General features: G+C 41.6%; 1 protein-coding gene across 1 annotated transcript; it reads left to right on the forward strand.

Moving 5' to 3' along the window:
* The first annotated feature begins 475 nt into the window (after positions 1-475).
* On the forward strand, positions 476-18924 carry ndufs4 (NADH:ubiquinone oxidoreductase subunit S4). The gene is made up of 5 exons (XM_088421934.1): positions 476-627; positions 2343-2421; positions 17131-17303; positions 17393-17466; positions 18720-18924. Exons 1-5 carry the CDS (start codon positions 533-535, stop codon positions 18821-18823), a joined length of 525 nt encoding a protein of 174 aa, XP_088278060.1. The 5' UTR covers positions 476-532; the 3' UTR covers positions 18824-18924.
* The last annotated feature ends 5506 nt before the right edge of the window (positions 18925-24430 follow it).

Here is a 24430-nt window from a genome sequence, read left to right on the forward strand (position 1 = left end):
TATATATATATATATATATATATATATATATATATATATATATATATATATATATATATATATATATATATATATATATATATATATATATATATATATATATATATATATATATATATATATATAACTGCATCTCATGAATTAAGTTCCCAGAAGGGCAAGGAAAAAAAATGAATTCCTTGCATTTCCATTTAAAAAAAAACTGAAACTTTATTACGTTTACTTATATATTTGGGTCCGTTTATAAAATTGGTTATTTTTAATGTTTATTTTAGCATTATGGACCAGTACGAGTACTCGTAGTTTACAAATACCTATTAAATGAGCTCAAAGTTATTTTTTTCTCGATTGAACAGTTATTGTTAACATTTGCGTTTTCCTATTTCATTGTACTGTAAACAAATTTTGTTCTGACTCGACATGTTTGAACAAGTGACATGAAAGGTTCACTTATGCGACACCACTCGGTTACCGGTTACCCGTTCCGTAGCTGCGGTTTATTTTGTCCTGCTGCGGCTGCCATACCTGCTTAATGACAACAAACATGGCGGCCTCAATGTCACTTGTGGGACTGGGACGTCTTTCTATGATCAACGCTGCTTCTAGGGTGTTCCCGAACCCCCTCAGGTAGACATTACGTCAGCCTTGTGTTATTTTGACAATCGTTTGTGTTGCTCCGAAATGACTTGAAGTAGAAGTCTTACTTCTAATCGATAAAGAGAGCGTCGCACGCAGGACGTGTGGCTAGCGTATCACTGGATAATAAAACGACTCCGATGCGTTCATGCCCTACAAACTAAAGGATTGTAAATTCAACGAATGGTGAACGTGTTTCAACAATTTGAACGATTGCGGTAAGGCTAAAAAATGTCCCTCCACATTCTTTGCCGTATCAGGCAAGCCAGCTAACTACTCAAAGCTAGCTTAGTTGCTAGCGGAATTTCTTGTTTTTGTGGAGGAGAAACGTGCGCTAATAGCTATTTGTGGCATGACACCACCCCTCGACCCTCCTATTAAAATATTGCAAGAGGTAGTTGAGCCAAAAAATTTACCCACGGAAGAATATTATTATGAAGCTACTCGGTGTACTGTTAAAGATACAATGCACACTATCGACGAGGAAAACTGTAATCAGTTCAGCAGTTTTCTCCTTTAGGATTTTACACCATATGACTTCCGCCAATACCAAAGTCATTTCAAAAATCGAACCATATCATTGAAATTTAATGCCTAGAAATGGCTTATTGACACGCGAAGATGTGAACAAAGATTGTGGCAATACAAAATGCATTGCTTTGTGTAATAAAATATGCTATATTAACTATATTGCATGCTTATATATATATATATATATATATATATATATATATATATATATATATATATATATATATATATATATATATATTACGCATGGGACGAGATACAAATCCCATGAGACGAGATATCTCACGAGTCGATAAGAATGAGATGATATTTTTGCAAATTTTTTACACAGAAAAAAAATATTGCTATTTTTAACCTTTCAATTTCAATTTCAAAATTATATATTATTATTGAGCAGGGTGCAAAAAAAATATTCAGCTGAGAGCTCTCAGAATAAATGAAAATCAACAAAACAACACTTTTCACATGCTGTTTCAAGCAGCGGAACTCTTTCAAAATCGAACATGAAAAATAAATTGCACTTCTGGCTCAATAAGCCTACAAAAAAGTGAAAAGGAAATTAATCTCGTGGCTTGCACGTGTGAAAAATCTCACGAGGACGAACGCCGTGAGATTTTATACAGTACATTCTAGCTGAATAAAATTAAGATTGGCCGTTTTAGGATTACTTTTTGATGCCTCTTTTATTTATGGTGACGTTTACCTTATTATTTGAAATGTTAAAATAAATTTATCAGCCTGATTAAGTGGCATTGATGCCCGTGGTATCAGACCATGTTTTTCAAGCCCAGCAAGTCGAGTTAGGCCAACAGTATCAGCACCAACAACTGTTATTGTTCTCTGAACATCACTCGAGATGGCAAAGCAGAGTGTCTTTATGGTTGATCAAAAAAAACGGTGCTTTAGAGACGCTTTGCACATTGACAAAGAGACACAGTCAGTCCTCATCGGACAGTTGACAACAGTTAACACGAAGCACGTCCAGTCATTAGGATGAATGCCACAGTCGGCCAGAAATTCACCAGACAGAACTAATAGCTGGCAGTGTGGGGATTTCCACCTTGTCGCTTCATTTTCAGAGATTGCCCGAATTGCGTAATTGTCACTTTCGCCACTTTTCATGCATCTTATTCTGTATGACTTTTTGAGTGTAATGCATGTCTAAATGGTGTTAGGTTTACAAGCACGTCTGCGCAGAGGCTGGCAGAGGAAGCAGCACGAGACACACAGCTTATCACAGTTGATGAGAAACTGGTAAGGTTTCCCTACTTGCTACAACGTGACACACAAATTGATGTTTGTCTCATGTGCTGATTTGCAACCACACAATGCTTTTATCAGAGGCCATAACAAGTACGCTTTTGTGCAAGGAAATGTTACAAACTCGTCTAGTCGCCTGCCAAATTGACCCTGGAATCAGTCAAATTGGAAACTGTGTGAAATCCTGGCAAGCGCAGTCATTGTGTTACAATGATTTGTACTCATGGGCAAGGTACATGCTTATATGCTTAAGGTATGGTAAAGTAAAAAAAAAAGAAAAAAAAAAAAGAATATCAAGCCAAAAATATCAAGATAAAAAAATGTACATTTAAAGTCACTGCAATTGCTTTACATTACATTTACATTGCTTTATAAGCAGCAGTCCTTCAATCCACATGCACTAAATATTTTGATTATAATTTACCAAGAGTGAAAACAGACAACCAAAGAACGGGGTCATCCATCCATCCATCCATCCATCCATCCATCCATCCATCCATCCATCCATCCATCCATCCATCCATCCATTCATTCATTCATTCATTCATACATATTCTCTATATAGGCATATAGGCTCATATAGGCAGGGCACACCCAAGCTTGGCCATTTGTACCTATTGGCAATTTTATGTGCGAAGGTTGCGATGATCTTAATGTGCCAAGTTTTTGTAATATGTGAGGAAGACCACCTGGAGAAAATCCATACAACCACAAAATAACCCGAACCCTAACCCCAAAACTCCCAACCGTGAGGCAGATGTTTAACCATGACTACACTGTGCTGCCAATTAATATCTTACACTTTGATTTAAGCTTCATAAGCTACTTCATTAATAAACTGTTACTAGACATGGACTCAATGGTGTAGCTTTTGTCAAATGATCCAGTTGGAGATTTATCTTTGCTGAACTTGGAATCACTCATTTATTTTCCATGAACTTGCTTATATTTTCCAGGTCAATTTGATCTTGTTTAAACACCCCACGCAATGTGTCATTAATGGATTTGGTCATACTTTTGATATGAAGAAGCAGAGTTGTAAGCTATGTGCAAAATAGAAGCAGCATCTTTGAAATGGTGGAACCTCAGAAGCCATAAGAGACTGCAGTAAAACACTCCAGGAAGTCAAGGCCCTTAATATATATAGGTGGAAGAGTGGTTAGAATGTCTGCCTCACAGTTCAGAGCCCTGAGCTCAATTCCAGCTCGCTCCAGTCTTCCTCTGTAGAGTTTGCATATTCTCCTGGAGCCCGCGTGGGTTCTCTCCGGGCATTTCGACTTCCTCCGACACTCCAAAAACATGCATGGTAGGTGCATTGGACACTCTAATTTGTCCTGAGGTGTAACTTGGTGTGTGAATGGTTGTTCGTCCCAGCTGGGATGGACACCAGCAAGCCAGTGACCCAAATGAAGACAAGTGGCAATATAAGCGAGAGATACATGTGACTGGTATGATCACTCCTCCCCTTCTCCTCCTCTGACCACGAATGCACACATTTTCTTTTTCCAACGAGCATGCCGCAAACTGTACAGACATGAACCATGTGCCGTCTGAACCTTAGCGATTGTGCAGCCGGAACCGTGGCAATTTATTCTGTGCAGAACACGGATTAAATCCAATTAAACCTGGCAATCTTGAACACAAATGAACTGTGGTTCAAAAACTTGGACTTGGGCAGGCGCTTCATTCTCAGTTTAGTGATTCCTTGTGTTTACACTAGGCGCAAGGTCCTAAACCACTTTCAAGTTTTGGATTTCTTCTGTGAATTTTATTTTTTGGCTGAAGGAAGGTAAAAAGGTTGGTTAGGAATTGTACAATATTTTCGGGACGTCAAATCCCTTCAGAGAAACCCCTTTTTTCTGCAAATAAATAGTCTAAATGCCAATATTTCTTTCTGGAATTTCTGTGTTTATGTAATAAAAGAAAAGCGATGTTCATTCCACAAACAGGTACTTTTAAATAGCGAACTCAGAGTTGTCTTTTAATGTTTCCAGAGCTTATTTTCACTTATTCAACAAAAAAAAAGGTCAATTGGTTATGAACAAATTGGAGGTAGAGCAGATTGTGCTGGATCCTAAGAGGATTTGCTGTTAAAACCATTCATAGACAAGTGAAATGAAAGATAACAAATAGGGTGTTTGGTAGCAATGAGGGAGTCTGTTCTGGCCTTGTTTTTGGGTTTTGCTGGGTCGGGGGTGGAGTGGGGGAGGCTTGATGCTGTGTGTGGGCAGCGTCAGTGTGCTTTTGTCCCTCTCCAAAGCTGACCATACCGGCAGACAAACCTTTGGCTGGGTGGAGTGTCTGTCTCGGTCCTCTCAGTGGGGGCTACTGAGAGGAACAGCGGAGAGCAGGAAAAAAAAGGGCCTCAAAAATGAGGAGGGGGGCGGCGGTGATAGAAAAGAAGCTTGGAAAAAGTTTGTGAGACACCCTGAGACTTGCGAAAAAAGACAGTGGCCACTTCAGCGTTGTCGGCCACAGAGGTTTCTTTGTGGCCCGCTGTTGAAGAACTCCAACACTTGCTCAGACAGCTCCAAAAAGAGAGGCCCTCAGCTGTTTACAGTACACTGGTCCCCGTCTCACATGGAAGAGGCAAATGGGAGCACTCTCCCGTTCGGGCATTCAGACTATGTCAGCACGCTAGTCATTCATCCGTGCGTCAATAAGTGCGAATTGCTTTCTGGTTAGACCGATCAAACAAAGGTCTCAGTCCATCGAGAGGTTATGTCGGGTTTGCAGGCGAGCTCCCTCCCGAGCAGCCCCAGGAAAAAGTGCTGTCCCGGTGCCAACTCTTCTGAATAACCTCATTTAGATGAGCTTGCATATTGGCCGCGGCCAAACGTCCTTCTAATATGGCGCCAAAAAGTCTTGTCTGAATCTTTGGGTGACATTTGGTATCTTGCTCATCGATCTCAACTGTCCCAAACAAAACAAGGCTTACAGGAACTTGCGTCTGCAGTTTGTGCAACGCTCATCTCCATTACAGATGGATCGGAGTGCCTGGGGGGGTGCTGTGTCCCCTGGAGCTCAGGATTTTGCTGGAGCTTAGAAAGAATACAGAGATGAATAAAGCAATTCTTATTATAAAGCCTTTATTATTTGAGTATTAGTGAAACAGAAAAAAAAATCAACATTGTGAGGACTTCTATTTTTTTTTTTTTAATACTTCTTGTTATACATCTGATTGGGACATTTCGATTACATTCATTTAAAGAGTTACGCTGTTCCCGCCATCTTCATACACTATGTTTTTTGACTGTTTTGTCATTTGCTAATAAAGGACCTGTCTATACGCACACGTCAATGACATTCTTAGTGTTGTACAAAAGAACTACACCATGAGATTTATCGGATAGGAACTATTTCTCCTGCCACCCATTTTGAAACAAACAAAAAATGATGCATCCACACATCCCCCATTCCTAGGGGCCATTCATATTCAGAGGAAAGAAAGAGAAAATCTATAGAGATTGAATAAAAGAACTACATAATGACAATAACAGCTTTTAATGCTTACCCTTTTGTGCAAAAAGGTTTGACATGTCTTTGAGCACATTGTGAAAAAAGCGCCTCAATTGAGACCCTACAAAAAAAAAAAAAAAAAAAAAAAAAAGCCCTGCGTGATGGAGCCCCAGTGCCCAGAGCTGTTCCCTAGACTGCCCATGCCGACCTGCTTTTGTTTGTAATTACTGTTTGATTAAGCATGCTGGGCAGCTCCCAGCGTTCGGCTGGCAAGCCACTGATACACAGCTTTACACGGAATGTCTGCGACCTCTCTCACTTGTGGCTCAGGCTTCTGCTTTGCTTTCTCGCCCTTTGGCAGAGATCATTTACACCGCGAGTCTTGGAAAGTCCGTAAAAGAAGTGATAATCCAATGCCAATATGTCTGAGTATCTATTTTGAATTTAGCCATGAGCAAGCGCATTCCCTCTCCCCACATAAAGACAACACCATGATCTTAAAGTGCTTGTGAAGCCTTGTTATAGAGTTCGCTAAAGGAACTTGGGTTTTACAAGGGAGAGGAGACAGGTTATTGGTGAGAGGGGACTTGAGCGGGGAACTCACGAAAAGACATATGCTAAAGCATGAAACTAGTTGGACTATTTGGTGCTTAGCATGGCGACCCATGGACTTTGAAAATATTTACTATAAACTGCAAATCAGACATTATTTGTCCATATGAAATGATTTAAAATCATTCTTATAATAGAAGAATCAGTGTAAACATGAACAAAAACTCATCTCTTCAGTTCTACTTTCTTTTGGCGAATGGCAAACAGTTTGTTGCATTACCATTCCTGCATTTTCTACCCATGCAAAATATAAATGAATTAAAAACTACCTCTGACCTTGAACTTAGAAATATTAAATCTCACACTTGTATGGTTTAGCGGCTCGCATGTTTTCTTCTGAGAAAGCAGATGACGAACGTATCTGCACAGGCATTCTCTGGCAAATCAGGTTTTGGTCCATTTCTTCTGACGAAATGTAGTCAAGGTCTTTGTTGACATGTTTTTAAACTAAATCCCATTGCTTACATGCTTGAAGTCAGTTTAGGCATCTCTTAGAATTCTGCTTGGACTTTAGGAAAAATATGAAGAAAACACCCATATGTAAAAGAATAAAAATGCTGTACTTGCAGTAAATAAATGGCATCATGCATTTTGACGGAAGAACAAATTCTCATCCGCCGCCATTTACAGTTATAGATGTTAAAGATTAATTTTTACTGGGCTGGGAATGAATGAGTTAAAGGGAGTATTTGTAATTTTTCGCATGCGCCTGTGGGAGCTTTAGGGGCATTAGGGTAAATGCAGCAATACACACACTTCCTCCGGCTGTCCGTAGCTATAACAAACATGGCGACCGGAGGAGTGCCACCTCCCATTTAATACAATTTAATGATAACTACACTTACGATTTTATTCAAAAAATATTGTTGGTCGTTAAAGACATATTTATTCGATGTTTTTTAACTTTATAATTCATTCATTTTTAATGAAAAACGGTTTAAATCTTACACAGTGTCACTTTAAAGGCGATTTTGATGGAGCATATAATACATGCGTTTGTATTATACACTGGATTGTATGGTACTTTTCTGTACATTGGAGGTGTTGGCTGATCACCTCAAGTCCCATTGCAGCAAAGGTTTTGCAGTTTAAACGGCAAGGATTCAGTATAAAGGCTGATTAATGTTGTCTATTTCAGTCCTAAGATGTAATCAAAATAAAAAATGTCAGATTGCCAATCAGCGTAAATGCTGCAAAGACACAGAGTACATTCATCATAACTACAATTATTCCTCAAATAGTTGGGTGGTAATAGCACAAATGTAGCCAGCACGACAACTGCTGATTGTCAGAAACCAAAACGCATCTTTCTTGGCACCAAATCTGCGCCGTCTTGTTATGAAATACACGACGGCTCTAAGATGCATCCAATTATCATCGTCCTGATTGTGTCACAACCAATAACGCTTTTGCTTAGTTCGTATGGCATAGGAAAGTTTTGGACCGTGGTGTTATTCCATTTGCCAATGAGGCTACAGTATGTTCTCATTGGTGCGAGTAGGGGTGTAAGCAAAAGCTACCCACCTTAGCCAAAAGATGTAGTGGCGCGGTGGTTTATGTAACTTAATTGTTTTGCATAAATACACCTTAAGCGTTTATACAAAAACAGTATTAAAATTCTACCTTTCACAAAGACGGAAGTGCAAACTACGAATAGAGAGCCCCTCAATAGGGATTACGACTCATGAACACATTTTTGTGTTGCTCAAGAGCATCCCAGCCTCAAGTGGGGGGAGGGTGGTACTCTAGGGGGATGGGGAAGCTACTCATTCCCTCCCTATGCATTTATATTGTTGCTGGTGGAATTGTGAATTCCTCACCCATGGCTGGAACAAAAATCTCCAAGTCCAGTGCTGATTTGAAACCTCTCCAATACTCTATACTAGAAGTGCTATGATTCATCAATTGGCATTTAGTCAATCACCAGTTTAATTGATTCATCGTTTTGAGATCTAAAACTGTCTAAATGTTCAGAATTTTAGCCTCTCGAGTGGAAATGTCGGATTTCTTTAGACTTGTATGAGAGCAAACTGTAAATCATCGTGTTGATTCAAAATGAAACATTTACAAGCATCTGCTTTTACTTTGGAAAATAATGAGGAGTACTTTTGCCAATTTTCTGAGATGTTACAGACCACACACGCATCATCAAATCATTAAAAACCTTCTGCATTGTCAATTTAAAATAATTTCCTTTTTTTAAATATGGGATATATTTGAAAGCATGTTTTTTGTCCATTTATCGACAAACTCATTGATAATTAATTATTTTTATTGTATTTGTAGTTCTTTGTAGACCTTTGCAGAAATATATTAAGAATAGGAACAAAATGTTCTCCCGTTTACCATTGTGTTTCCTCTTCATCATTTCAAAGAAAAGTTTAAGATGAGATTTCTGCATGATCCTGCTACCTGCTTACATCCTCTTTAGTTAGACCGGTAATTCTCAAATAGTGGGGCGGGCCACTCTTGGGGGGTGTGAGACGATGCCAGGGTAAAGGATTTGTTTTTGCCATGTGAGGTGTAATTGTGATAACATAAGGATTTTTTTTTCAGCTGGCATTTTTATGCACTTGGGTATTTTTCTGCTTAAGCAAACCTTTAACCTGTATAAATGCTGTAAAAAAAGTAGTTAAGAGTTGCTGAAAGTTGGTTCATATTGCTTTTTCTTTTTAAAGATGTTCATAAGGATACAGTTTTAAGTATACGTATTAACTTTTGATTGAAAAAATCTATTTATGGTATGTGTGGCAAGTGGTGGTGTTGGTGGTAGGGGGGAGGCTTTTGCAAAGTACAATTGAGAAGCACTGGATTAGACAGATAAAGATGAACATAATAATCAATCCAAACTGAGCATTAGTGTGATTTATATATATATATATATATATATATATATATATATATATATATATATATATATATATATATATCACACTAATGCTCAGTTTATATATATATATATATATATATATTATGTATGTGTGTGTGTGTGTGTGTGTACACACACCATGGACGCGGCAGTAAAAGCTACTATTATTTATACAAGAACGAGGTGTTATACCGACAATATGACATAAAAGTGAAAGAAAATGTGTTGTTACAATAAAACACAAACTGCTGGCAAGCGGGCTATACTTAGCCCAAGCAGTTTAACGCTGCAGTCCCGGCCAGGGTGTATGTTCTTTAAGTCTGTCTCGCCTCAGACGAGGAGCACGTTGGCGACACCAGACCCAACCTCACCCCCCGCCCCCTCGCTCCCATCCCAGACAACTGAAGTGTGTTTTGTCTGGTCTCCCTCTCGAAAGGCACGTGAAATTAAAAAAAAAAAAAAAAAAAAAATGTCAGCTGTGTCTGCGGACGTCTTTGATGGGTGTCAGACAAGTGGCTTTATTTTTTTTTTCATCATACACTAAATAGTACTTCATTCATTAAGACTCCCTTCAATAGGGACGAAGCCACTTAAGAGGAATCTTCATCCCTCTCGGTGTTGACTAGTTTTATAAGACGTTACCGAGTGCAGGGTGAAGGGTGTAGAGGGCAGAGTGAATAAAAAGCTCGCATGTAATCCTGTTTACTTCTAATATTTGGCTACAATGCCAGATTTCATGTGAAAGCCCACCTTTTATCTCTCTCGGCTACTTAAAAAAATACAGCCACTGGATTTAATCCACTAAAGGGTAATGTATCATTGTTAGATGTGTTGGAAGACTCCAGACGACAGACAGACAGGATTAATGAGTGACAAATTCTAATTGCTGGTTCCATTTCGGCTCGCGTTTCAGGTATTTAGACTCAGGAAGCTGTCATTCCAAATGCAGTTTCTTTGGGGCTTGTCAGGCGCTAACAACAACGCATCAATTGCGGTTTTTATATGTTGCAGTTCAGTGTTTGCAAATCAATGGACCTGGATCGGCGGATTTTTAATAAAGATGGATGCCTCAAAGAAACTTTGGCATAATCTCGCTCAACATCTGTCCAAAGGCTTGAAGCAAGCATGCATGGGATGTTACACAGACACGATACCCACAAAGAACTTGGTCCATCCGGCCTTTTCCATCCCGCCGGTATGCGTAACGTGAGATTTGAGATGACCCTCGCGCCAGCTGCTTCTTGTTTTGTTGGCCACGACCACTCCTCATGCATGAACAAGCAACCTGAGATATGTTTCTATGTCCAATCGGTAATTGGCATGCTTTTTACACTTCAAAGATGTTCCGAAGGTGGGAATTGCGGAGGTTGTTGAGTGAGGGTCTGGATCTGGGCACTGCCTGGACATCGGGGTGGGGCGCGGGGGTTAAGGCTGATGTGTTTGGGCTTTCAACACACGCTGACTCAACATAATTCAGCTCCTCTGACCCCTTGACCTCTCCGGGCTGCCGAGCTGCTGCTTTGTCGTACGGATGTTTGTGCTACAATAGTCTGACCGCATGATCGTCGTGTCCTAGCTGTCGTGGCGTCTGCTGCAGAGTGAGACATTTTGTTAACAACCAGGCTCCATCGGTCAGACACTTAAATCGATTGCCTTATACACTCATTGACTATGTACGGAGTCATCGCTTTACAATACAGTGTTACGAACTTAATCCGTTCAGCGGCTAGGCTCGTATCTCGAATTGCTCGTATGACGGGCAATCCAAACCTATGTTAATTAGTGAATGCGTGCAACGCGTGCAAAATCCTTAAGTAAAAACATCACAACTTTATACACATATTAAAAATTAGTAACATAATCTACTGTACAGTTAAATTAAATAACATAAATATACAAAGGAAAAATGACATTTACCTTTGGGGCGACGTGACTTGAGCTGGTGGTGGGTGGAGGCGGAGGGGAGCAGAGACGAACCCGCAGAATTTATTTATTTATTTTCTTGAACTTTTCTAGAACTTTTCTCAAACGAGAACATATCACCGGCGATTTCCTTCTCTTTAATCCATAATAGAAAAAGCCTCTCCATTTTGTTGTTGACCGAGGTCCGTCCCCTGGCAAGGAAAGTCTTACCCTTAGAAGACTTGCTTGCTTTCATAGCTTCCTTGTTCTTGAGCGGTTACGGCCATACTCACTAGCAAGGTTAACTATGCGTGCGCTTCTTTCGTATTTTTTTATTATCTCCTGCTTGATTTCTATTGTCATCATCCTCTAACTTCTTCCTTTACCGCCACTTGCAATTTTGGAAGCCATGTCTAACAGATAAAGTTTGCAAAGTCTTCACAACACAACGACCAGCTGTGCCATCAAGCTAGATGAAGGCGTTCGGCCAATAGCGTATCGGCATTTCTGTGATCGACGTGACGCCGGCCAATAGCATATCGGCATCTCCGTGACTGAGACCGTGTCTGTGACCTTAATCCACCAATGGCATATCGGCATCTCCGTGACTGAGACCGTGACTGTGACCTTAATCGACCAATAGCATATCGGCATTTCCGTGACATACGAGAAAAGTTTTTGTTGATGCAGCAAAGTGAAAAAAGCAGTGCCGACACACCGACCGGCATGTTGGATGGTTCGTAAGACGAAAGGTTTCTGCGTAAGAGGGGGACAAAAAAACGCCGCGGTCCACATCGCAAGATGAAAAATACGTAAAACAGGGGGTTTATAAACCGGGGGCCCACTGTAGTTCGATTATTTGCTGGTGCCTCATTTGAAATCATTTGACTCAATAAAGAAGAATGTTGTAAACCTCAAAATAAATGATTTATTGCGTTACCTCAATAGACCAGTAGGTTAAATGCAGAATGCTGAGTGAACTGTTTAAATGAGAAACAGAGACACATTGAATCATTAACGCATCATTAATCAGAACACTTTGTTTTAACCAGTGGGGCTGCAAAGCGCATTCTTCAGTAAAAGTTTTTTTTTTTTTTTTTTTTTTTGCTCCTTTAAATACCTTTTTTTTTTTTTTTTTTTTTAAGTCCTACAAGTGTAAAACGTAACCGAAACTGTATGCCTTAAGACACCCTTCAATAATAAAATGTCATGCATGGATGGGCAGTTGCAAACTTTGTTTTTTTTAACATTGCTAATTGTCATGTGTAAGAAGAAATAAACACTTGTAAATATAAAAAAAAAATATCTATGTATGTTTACTGTCCATACATTATTTCTTGAGTCCTACTCTGCAAACGTTAGTTCACCTCTTGGCGCCGTCGTGCGCAGATGATTTTCTAATAATTGAGCCGTCAAGGAGCAACACAAACAGATGTGAATTTTCTTTTTATGGTTTGTTTTAGGACTAAAATAATCCTCTTCGTCCCAATAGCCGCGAGGAGAGTATCAAATGCTGGAGTGAGGAAAACGGGGCTGAGCGAACGAGCAGTAACCCTGCAGAGGACGCGCCGCTCCCAACTCATGGCGACGTTCTGCCAAAACTCCGTGAGGTCCTTTGGTATTAGCTGCTAGTCTTCATCCCCCACGCGTTTTCTACCTTCATCCAACTTGGCTGCCCGTCATCTCAAATGAATTGTCTAGTGCGTTTTCTTGGATGTCGTTGGGAATATTTTGGAGGCACTTTTTTTCCATTTATGTTTGCCACAAAAATCCTTAAAATGTCCCCTAGTTATTTTTTCTAAGTAGCTCTGCAAATGATATCAGCCAAAACGTTGAGCGCAGATATCGCAGAGGAGGCGAAAGTGGCTTTGGATTTCCACTGTAGAAAGTGTGGGAAATGCACCACAGGAAACGTGAACGATCTTGTGTAAATCATTCAAACAATATGGACACCATTTTGGCCCGAGGACAGTTTGTGTCTGTCAAACATACACAGCCAGACTCTTTCTCAGCCATAGTAAGCTTCTTTAGCTGTGCCTTTATAGTTTGGTTTGGAAACAACTCTCAGAGTCTGAAATTCATGCTCGTTAATGGCAGATTGGACGTAACCAATTCGGGTTAAAGGAGTGGAGGTCGTCCAAGTACAAAATAACAAAATGCTTCATTGGACAGGAAGTCAGACTTGACTCGGAATGCCAGAGGAGTACCGAACATCTTTGATTTCACGGATACGGTACGAATATGGACGCGGCGAAATTGTGCTTGCGGCGGCATGCGCGGCACCCCGGTGCAACGGGCCCCTACGGGACTGGTCCCAGTCAAAGCGTTTGGGGCTACCGGCTCTCAGCGTTGCGATGGGCCCGGCCGGGAGCCCCACCGTGACAAGACCCCCGTGCCCTCGATTTGGCACGCAGCCAGGAGGTGTCACAAATACCGACACGCTTTCACGTGAGGGAGACTTTAACGCCCGTGCCCCCCGCACTTAAGCTCCGCATTCTGTCTGCGCGGCCAGGTATTGTCGGGCCCCGTGAAGGCCCTCTGAATAGTGTCAAACTCGATAGTTCTCATTTTGCTTCCTGTACGTGGCAGAAGAAAAAGTGCCCACCGTGCGGGTTTTTCCTTTTGTAAAGGCTGCCGCCTAGTCCTCCTGGGAACCCAGCGCATTCCAGCCACAATCGTTCCCTTTGTGAATCCCAGCATTGTGGCCCACAGTCTGTCGGCCCGATAATCTTGTGAGTGCTCGGTCTCATGCGTGCAGCCATGGTTCGAGTCTAGACTGCTACTTGTGCTTACGGTGGCCCGTAATGAGCTAAGAGCCTTTCCAGTGCCTTTGTTTTGACACATCCCACCGCCTTCGTGGAGGACCTTTGAGTGAGATGTGATTCAAGCAACGCTACATCCGGATGAATCACTCGCCGTACGACTTGGCTAACGTGTGGATGGGCAAATCGGAGCATCAAGTTGTTTGCACCGTTGCCGCTGTGCGCTGCGTGTATTCCTTGTAGTCCAAAAGTTTAAAAAAACAAATATTCAGATGAGCGATTAACACAAATCTACCTAGTTACAAATGGCCAACTTTTTAAATCAACTTTTTTTTCTACCTAAATTACTGTGTTTAACTTGACCTCTATTTTTACCTGTAATTTACTTACTTAAAGCACTAGTTTTCTCTCTAGAAAATGTAGATTTTAGACACCTCTTCCTATAAATTTTGCTTTTTAAGAGACAAGTTCGCATGCCAAGTTTGAAACGGCACAACTGAGTCAGCAATGTTTCTCAAAATGCGAATAGTAGAACCGGCAACTGTTAGGCTGTGAGAATCAAAGTCTGCACAGTCAGTTACAACTATCACAACAGCCTATATGGAGGCCTATATAAGGCATTTGTGTCCATATATTATTTGGTATTATAAGATTTATGTTGAAGTTGACCATCCCACTGCATTGCCAATATTTGCGTGCGCAATCACAATTTTCTTTGTCTATTTTTTTTTTTTTAACTATTCCTTTTTTCAGACCTTTTATGTTCCAATTATGATTTCTTGTAAAAATTGATCTTGTGATTTATGGTAATTTTTGGAAATACTATTTTTTTTCAGAGGCAGCAGCAATGACGTTTTTATTTTCCTTAAGCTCATTCACACTAATAATTTTCTTTTTAATTACGTCAATGTCCAGAGGTAAGCTTTCACTCCAAGGCCGTAGCCTGTCCAAAAAATGGCGGACGTGAATGGCGGGACTCAAGTCACAATTTGTTCAAAATGCCGTCTCTTGGATCCTCGCGTTATCCGCGCACAATCGCTCCGTAAGTCCTGCCGACGGCAACGTTTCCAAGTACGTTTGCTTTTCTTCAGCAGCCCCCTACTTGCTAACCAAAAAGGAAAGGAAAACATAGGCGTCTTAATTTAGTTGCACTCTCACACTGTCTCGGGTGTTCTTATGTCATCAGCCTTCCGCCGTTCTCCCTTCGGGTGAAGAGAACATGTTTTTCTCTTCTTGGCGACACGCAGGAATTGTTAAGGTTAAGTAGATGGGGCACACGGAAATAATTACCGAGCACTTGCGAATTCTTCTCCCCCTTTTGTCCCTTCTTTCCTCTTCCCGATCCTTTTAATGTGCAGATCTTATTTATGATTACATCCAGTCCCAGCACGGCCAAAGATGTTGAGTTGCCGAGGGGTCGGACCTGTCATTTACAAAGCTTAAATAGCGTTGGAAGCTCTTTTGCTGCAGCAGAGAGCTTTTGTGTGTGGAGTTCATGCAATGCGACCCCGCCTCCCTCCGGCCTGCTCTCTCCAAATCGAGCAGCAGATGACAGACAATGATGAAAATTTGATTCTTTGAAGTTGTAATGGCCATTGAAACGTGTAAAATTCTTCAATTGAAAGGGAAGGCCTCAGTCTTGGGTGGCTGCTGTTGGCGGGATGGGCGCCTCGTCTGGGTTTTGTCGCCCACTTCCCTTCACTTGTTTGCTAGTTCCAGCAAGAATTGGACCGGTTCCTTGATAAAGTTTGAATGGGCGCCCGTCGCTCAGGAATATCCAGCCCCTCCACCAACCACGCTCGCGTCTTCTTGTCAGCGTGGCCTCCTTTCGCTCGCTGTAAATTAGGGCCCTTGCCATCAAATAATCTGAGAATCTCTTCTTCCATCCATTCAGTGAATGCAATTTTATTTTACATTAGAGAGTATTATAAAACACATTTTTCCCAATTACTTAACTAATCGTTGTTGTTTGTTTGATATTGCTCCGTGACTTAAAAAGAGCAACCTTACAGCAATTCACTTTTTGCAGACTGCTTAAGTCGTTGTAATTTGGTCATTGTTTTTTTTGTTTTTTTTAAAGTAAAGGAAGTGTTTCCAAAAGCAAGGCTTGAAATAAGCCGTTTCACAATTCTGTTTGCAGCGTAAATTTTGGACTTGCTTCATTGCGAGCTGGCGGTGCCAAATGGTTTTTGAATGACTGTTCATTTATGTTCAACAGTGCGAGGTTTTGATGGACTTGATCTGCGATCCGTATGGAACAATTCATGGTTCGGGACGCACATGGTTTGTGAATTTTTCGGCGGGAAAAATAAGCTATCTTCAAAATAAGCGCACCAAATAATACATGGACATCAATGAACTGGCCTTATCAGGGTTCTATTTTGAAGTTTTTCCTCCTCGACACATCCTCGTGACTCCTCTATCCCAAATCATTTCCATCGCATTATAGTGCTACCGACATCAAAACACCACCATTAAAGAATATCCACATTCAACTTCTGAATAAAGATGCTAAGATAATAATTTGGGTGGAAAAGGCCCATCCATCACACAGCTGACTGGCATTTGCAGCGTCCCGTAAGATTGTGTCCTATGTTTAAAAGAACTTAATGCAGCCAGATGGCTGAAGGCAACTTGAAAGCTATATTTCCCTGTATGGAACACAGACATTAAATTATGTTAAAAATGACTATATACTCAAGTCAGAAGCAATAAAACGTTTAGTGTATAGCAAGTATAAAAGTTGGCCTAAATGTTGTTGACGCATTACAAAGACTCTGATTTACAAGTTAGTTTACGCTGTCTTCTGTGATTTTGGCAAGGAGAGACCATTAGCATTTTTCGCAAACTTTTGAGCACCTGTAATTTAACCTTCTTACATAGCCCCCGTTCGCAAATCTGTCATGTTCAAATGTTGAGGGGGAGATATCATTTAACAAATCGAATGAAAGATCCCGGAAGAGCGTCGTTTCGCAGTTTGCCAAACAACATAGCATTTGAAGCAGATGTTGTTCACCTCAGTTCACCCTATCAACTGTGTTTGGGTCTACATATTGATTTCTCATTTTATTTCAATGGTTTTTGCCCCTCTGTTCTCAGGACATCACTTCTGTGACAGGGGTGCCGGAGGAGCATGTGAAAACGCGCAAAGTTCACATTTTCGTGCCCGCCAAAACCGCAATGCAGTCGGGAGTGAACAGCACCAAGAAGTGGAAGATGGACTTTGACACCAGGGAACGTTGGGAGAACCCCCTGATGGGCTGGGCCTCAACGTAAGAACTGCCCTCTAATGAGTATCTTCAGGCCTACAGTGCTTTATGTACAAGCATCTTGATGCTTTTTTTTTTTTTTTGGTGTGCAGTGCTGATCCTTTATCCAACATGGTGCTGTCTTTCTCCTCCAAGGAAGATGCCATTGCCTTTGCTGAAAAAAACGGTAATTAGCTTTCATCCTTTTAAGCCTCCTTCAACTGGTTAGGCGTGGTTTTATATATATATATATATATATATATATATATATATATATATATATATATATATATATATATATATATATAGGCATTGCTACTGTCCACACACTGTGTTCTGTTGCATGCGAGACAGACGAGATGACTAGCAATTACCACAACACTCCTCAGACATCGAACTACTACAGTACACATATTTATTTAAATTATTAAAACATATAGTAACTGGCGAAATCAAGCTTAAGTGGCTATAGTCTCATGGGAGAGCTGCGGTTATATTAGCGGCGCTTGGAAATTTAATTAAAGTGAAGCCTGTAGCTGACCAAACATGACAACAATCACAGTTTACACTTGAAATTCCAATTTATTCCAAAAGAAATCTCGGTAAGAGATTTACAACGCTCCGGTGAAGTCTCTTTCCTCCTATCCCTTGTGTCCATTTAACATTGTGTGTGTTTTATGACTGAGGCCGGCACTCCTCTCTTGTTCTATCTAACAAGCGTGAGTTCGGGCGGGAGTAGATTACAACTCCTGCCCTCATTGGTCGACGGTTGCGCCGGGAGCCAATCACGTGTCTTGTAGGAGTGCCCATCTCCCTCCTAAAAGTATTTGTGAGTGTCCTACAAGACACTTGATAGGCTACCAGCGCAACTATCGATCGCTACTTTGCAGTTTTTCACTTATCGGGGGTGGGACGTCCGGTCCCCATTAATCAGGAAAAACGAGGGATATATACACACACACACACACACACACCCACACCGACAAATTGTGAAGGTATGAGAATTACAGAGCAAACCTCAAGACAGACCACCCCTGACTCTGACTGTACTGTAGACTGTGACCTGAGCTTACTGAGTCACGAAGTTGACCCTGCGGGTCGTGAGCGAACAACAACCCTCGGTCCTTAAAACTTTCTATTTAAATAACTCTGCATATTACACAAATGGCTTACAATTAAATTCGGATGGAATTGTGGCAGGGAACCTCAAATAATTGCGTCCAAAGTGTGAGGGCGTGGACTAGAAGCAAAAGTTCAAAGGTGCTGATGTCACCCCAAAGCATCTGGCAAAAAGATTGTTGAAAGGACGACATTACTTTGTTTATGACTGGGTGACAACAGCCAGCCCGCCAATGTCCACCTGATGCCTTCACCGCAGTTGGAAGTCGTCCAACGGCAACATCCTCGCTTACCATCAGTCACGTTGACGCTTCCCCCTAGGTTGGAGCTACGACATCACCGACAAACGGACCCCGAAGCCCAGAGTCAAATCGTACGGTGCCAACTTCTCTTGGGACAAGAGGACCAGGAGGTCCGCCAAGTAAACCCGAGAGGCATCCGTTTGTCGGCGTGACCTCTCATTGTACCGCTCGCGTTCCTGTACAATTCCCGTCAATAAAAGCTTCATCAGACATTTAAACCAAAACCTTGCCGTCATTATCTCTTTTGTTTTTCAAACATTCACCTCATTACCGACTTCCTAATGTTCCGCACTTGATTCATGAAGTGTGACGAGGCGCGTACAACAAAGAGGAACATATTAGTACAGTCAGAACCTGTTTAAACACCGGGATAAATATATGTGTTGGCTACACCTGCTGTGTTTGTCTGGGCGACATTTTGTTTCCATCTGCATTCAATTAGGGTATGGGGGGTTTCCTTTTTTTTCTCTCTTCATAGATGATGCTTGAACTCTGATGACGTGTGCACTGTGAGGTCTTTGTTATTTGCTAGCTTTATTCCAATAGGTAGCTTCTTGCACCACCTTTAAACCTCAAATGGTTTTGACGGCAGGAAAGAGTAAAGGCAATAGTCGAGATGATGAGGTCCTCGAATGGTGTCATCAAGGGGCTCAAACTGCCAAAATTGTCTATCTTATTTGAATGTATTGCCTACAAACATTGTTCTGTACTTACTGGTGTGAGAACATTAGCGTAGGTTAGTGGTTAAAATTGCCATGGGTTCTGACCTACAAATCCGTCAAAGCAGGAAGCCCTAACCCTCTGCAAAAAAAGACGGGATGGTATTTTAATTGTTAAATCAGGGCAACAAAACAACTTGACATGCATCTTATCTCTTTTGCTTTCGACGTAATCCGGGAAATCAATGTTTACAAGTGACAAAATGGCCAATCCCAGAGATGAATCAAAACGGGGTGATTTTGCTGCTCAGTTCATATCGACCCAGAACAAGATCTCCCCAAATAACAGTTTTACTAATGAGTTCCTTTTCCTATGCGAGTGGCATCCCACAGATGTATACCCTGAAATGCCATATAACACAGATGTACATGTTTTTAATATACCAGTAACTTTAAAACAGTGGTATATAATCCGTAGTTTTTGGGGAGGCCGGTTGTTTGTACTGCCAAATTCTCCTAAGTATCTTATGGTAAAAACATGAACATTCAAATCACTGGCAACAACTCTGGCGGACATTCCTGCAGTCAGTCAGCAAGCCGACTGCAAAACCCGCCACATAAAAGTTCACATTTTAGAGTGAGCTTTTGTTGGGGGCAGCCAAAGGCACACCTGTGCAAAAATGATATTGTCCAAACAGCGTGTCGATGTACCAGATATGCGGATTTGGTGTGTAAAGCCAGCTCAGGAAAAACGGTACTCATTCCTTGTAAATGGCTTATTTCTGAAATGACACACTTTGTTCACCAGAATAAGCGGTTTGTTCAACACTCTCTGTTCTTTAGAACAGGAGTTGGTTTCACCAAAAACTCATTTCTGACCAATAAATACTAGCCAAAAATACTTGAATACGTGTTAAAATTACAATTCGATTGGTCATCTCATCTAGTTTTTCCTCAAGAAATCGAAACGCACAACTCAGCCCATAAAGTATCAAAACCCGCCGCCGCAGCGACGTGGCGATGTGAACTAGCGGCGGATGGTTTGAAAGGGGGGCTTCACACTTGGCCCCCGGAGCTTGTTTGCGGCCTTTGTGTTCAATAAACAGTGGTGTTACTCTGCCGCCCGGTCCCACTCTGCGTGACTGCGCTGACGTTCACATACCAGCCGTGGGTGCCTAATTGGTATAAGCCTTCGTTAATTAACGCACTGCGTTGCAAATCTTTCACAGCCTTGTGCTCGCTATTTATGTTGTTCCGTCGCCGGGCGCATCAAAGGCCCCGATCTGATATGAGCGTAATGGTCCGATGGGGTCGGCGGGCCGTGAATGACGGCAATGTCTTGCTGTTAGCCTTTCAAATGCGCTCGGTGAGAAGCGGCGCGGGAAAAAGCGTCAAAGTTGAAAGCATTATAAGGACACCGATGTATGCGCGATGAGAGCGCTGATTGTACAACATCCTCATTATGAGCGCCTGCCCATTGCTGTTCAACGGCAGATTCAACGTGCGAAAAGGCCGCAAATGGAATTACTGCCTTTCGAGGGGACTCATTAGAACGCAAACAAAAATGGCGTTGCTCCTAAAGGAAAGCAGCAAATTTTCAACACGACGGTATATTGAATTTTTTTTAAGGTGTTTTTTTTTTTTTCAATGAAAACATTTTGCTATCAGTGGCTTGACTTCTGGGCCATCAGCCTAATATTAGGCCTTTTTCTAGAGAATCTTTATGTTCTCAGCATGTTTTCTGTTCTGTTCCCACTTTTGTTCTGCGTTAATATTGCCGCCACGATAGCATTTATAACATATGATGTAATCTCGTTGCACCTGCTCATTAGTATGGCGTCTTGAAGTGTGGTCTGGCAAACCATTTTATTGTCATATTGACTGTGATGAAACAGCTGGGAGATTAAAGTGGCACGCTCACAACAAAATAACCATTTTACACTTCATATCCAAATTGAAAAGCACAGCATACGCTAATGACATTTTGATTTCGATCCGCAAGGTCTGTCCGAAGGCCTGCACAACAAGCAAACTGACATGCTGCGTTCATACTAAACACGAAGACATGTTTACAGGTTGGGTAAAACGCATCAAAAATGTGTACAAAGGTAATCAGATTTTCAAAATTAAAAATTTCGCTGAAAATGAAATAGGCTGTTCTGCTTTCGCTTTGTCAAATAAATCTAATGTTTCCACGTACCCTCTGCAATGTGCTCACAGAGTCGTCATTTCTGTTTGGTGCTTTGAATTAGTATTGCTATTGACTTTTGAGAGGTCCTACTTTATGAGCGGTCATTGAACACATCTCCAGTCGACTCCGTGAGTCAGTCCGGTACTCGCTTTCTTTTGCTTGCCCGCGTAGTTTTTGACCGTTGAATGCAACGACCGACACCCCCCCCCCCCCCCCCCCTCCCGTGATGTCATTTCCCATGATTGTCGTGAATGTGAACGTAAACAGTTTAAATTCATTTTTTAATTGTTTTATTGTATGAATCGCTATGACCACTTTGTGATTCACACACACGGCCTGAACAGCTTCCTTGCTGGGAAAAACAAAAACAAAACAAAACTAGAAACCCGGAACGTTGGGATGCGACCTCTGTAAAATTGTGACAAAAGAACAGTGGCGGTGAACTCCCTCTTGAATCAAGGCGCTACACCATACCGGAAAAAACACCTGAAAATTCTGAGTTTCCCGGTTAGTGCTTAAGTGTAATATAATGACCATAAAAAAAACTGGGAGAAGGAGATGCGTGCATATGTGAGGGAGGCTTTCGAACACCCTAACCTAATGATCGAGATGGCTATCGCTAGCTATAGATGGCTCCTGTCTTATTTTTTCGATGAAGCAACTGAAGGAGAAAAGCAGTGGAGTTATCCTTGAGGGCATTCGCAGATTTACAACGATGTGTAGTGGAGTAAATTGGAACCAGTTGAAAGTAAGTGAGGCATGCAGCTCGATTCCCCGTGTCTTTAAAGGGGGGGGGGGGGGGGGGGGTGACTCATTTGAAATGGCGAGACGTGTTCTCTCTTTTTTGGGGCCTGCGTTGAGCTTCGGGGTTAGGGGAAGGCCCTCTCCTTCATTACACAGTCATGTTTTGCCATTAATTCGCCTGTGCCGCTTTTCCCATTCGCACCAATATCAGGGTGTATGGGACCCCTCCGCACACCTCACCCCTCCCCAAAAGAGATAAACATTCTCTTTCTATCAAGTCTACCCAGCTATAGTGGAGCATACTTTTCAGACCCTCTGGCAATAGGTGAAAATCAACAATTTAGACCATATAAAAAGCAAGGGTTCTTTTGTTTGTTTGTTTTATCCCTCCCACACACTCAATACACATTTACTATTATTATAATACACTTTTTAAAGTATATCTTTATGCTGGTTCTAACGTTCACATAGTTTCCTAAAGAAGAGTCAAAGTGTGCTTGCTTCACTCGCTTTGTCGCTCCCAGTACTATATCAAATTTTATTTTCAAGCACCAAAATGTTCAACCATACCATTTCATTTATATTAAATTTGCACAAATCTTACGTGTTGAAAACAGAGTGAATCGAGACTTCAACTTTTGACAAATGTTGTCTAACTCGCTTCTTTAAGTCTGCAGGAGCCTTGCAGCGCTAGGCAGCCTCAAGATTGAAATCCTCTATGTGTTATTTAAAAACGAATGAATAAAAATTGAGGTGACGAACATTGACTTATCGAATTAATTATTTGCAAAACTTATCTCTGCAATGCTTCATTGCAGCAGCTAGCCTGCGATTCACAAAGGTAAGTTTGTTTGTAGATCCATTTCCAGCTATTTCGACAGCCTGGTCAGCTCAGTGCATCGCTCATGTCTCTTAGATCTTTTAAATAGTTTGGAAAGATGACCTAACCTCTCTCTCTCACACACGCACACGCACAAACACACAAATCCACATCTTGTTTATTTTCAACAGATAATTATAATGATTGATTTCAGGGAAGTGACCGTTTCTGGTAATTAAAGCTATATGTAAGTTTTATGAATTCATATTGAAAAGTAGTGTTTTGGAAATGAGAAGATCTCACCCTGCAGTGACCATAAGCGACAAAAGATGACCATTCATGTTTCTTGCCACCAGATTGAGGTTTACTGTCAATTTAAAACCAAGGCAATTACAACTTGTGTACCTAAGACAACCACATACAATAGGTCCTGCTAGCTTAACACACTAATTAGCATCTATGTTGCAGTACCCGAGCTTTAAAAGAGAACAAGGAGAAGGACAAATACTGTACTAGTGCTGTTCTGATGATCCGCGAGGACTCAAAAATCCTTATTGAACAATATACCTGTATTGTCGTCCGTATAATCCCAGGCGGAAATGCAGCATAATCGACCCGAATGAGGTCATTACTTTGTATTTAATTTAGCGATTCCAGTAATTAATTATATAATTAAAACCGTATTAAGGAGGGCTTTTTTCTTTACTTAAATACACTCTACGACATTGCAATAATTATGTGAGAAAAGATGCGTGGGACGAATGGTATTTCTCTTCAATAATAATCGTAAATTACGACACGTTCGGAACTAAAGGCGTCGCTGCAAAATTGAAAACGATCGCTTGTAAGTCTGCGACACCGCGGGGGCGCGATCGCCGACCGGCGGGGCGATATCGCCGGGGCTCGCCGTATGCTCGGAAGACAAATTAAGACGAGCGGTCGGCGTGCCGGCGAGCCTCCCGAACATCATTTATGCGCTCGCGGAGTCTGGAAAAGCCATTCATTTAGCGCGCGCGTTTGAAGTGGACCGGGGCGCCGCGGGCGATGATGAATTGTCCCCCGAAGAGTTCATTGATGGCCCGGCTCGGGGCGCAGGGGAGGGAAAAGTTCACTTTGCCGCCGTTTGAGGGAGATGCGAGTTGGCAGGGCAGGAGAGGCTCCAAGACGAATGTGGCCAAAGGGGGCTCTGACAGCCTTTCCGCCGCTTGCGCTTCTCTTGGGTGGCCCGATTGGTTTTGGATGTCACTTTTGCTACTTAATCTTGTGTATGTCAAGCGGGCGCGGCGGGAGGGGCCGAGAGGTGGGCCGCCACGGCC

This window comes from Hippichthys cyanospilos, chromosome 1 (genome assembly GCF_059441005.1).
Source record: "Hippichthys cyanospilos isolate Australia breed blue-spotted pipefish chromosome 1, RoL_Hcya_1.0, whole genome shotgun sequence".
NCBI classification, from domain to species: domain Eukaryota; kingdom Metazoa; phylum Chordata; class Actinopteri; order Syngnathiformes; family Syngnathidae; genus Hippichthys; species Hippichthys cyanospilos.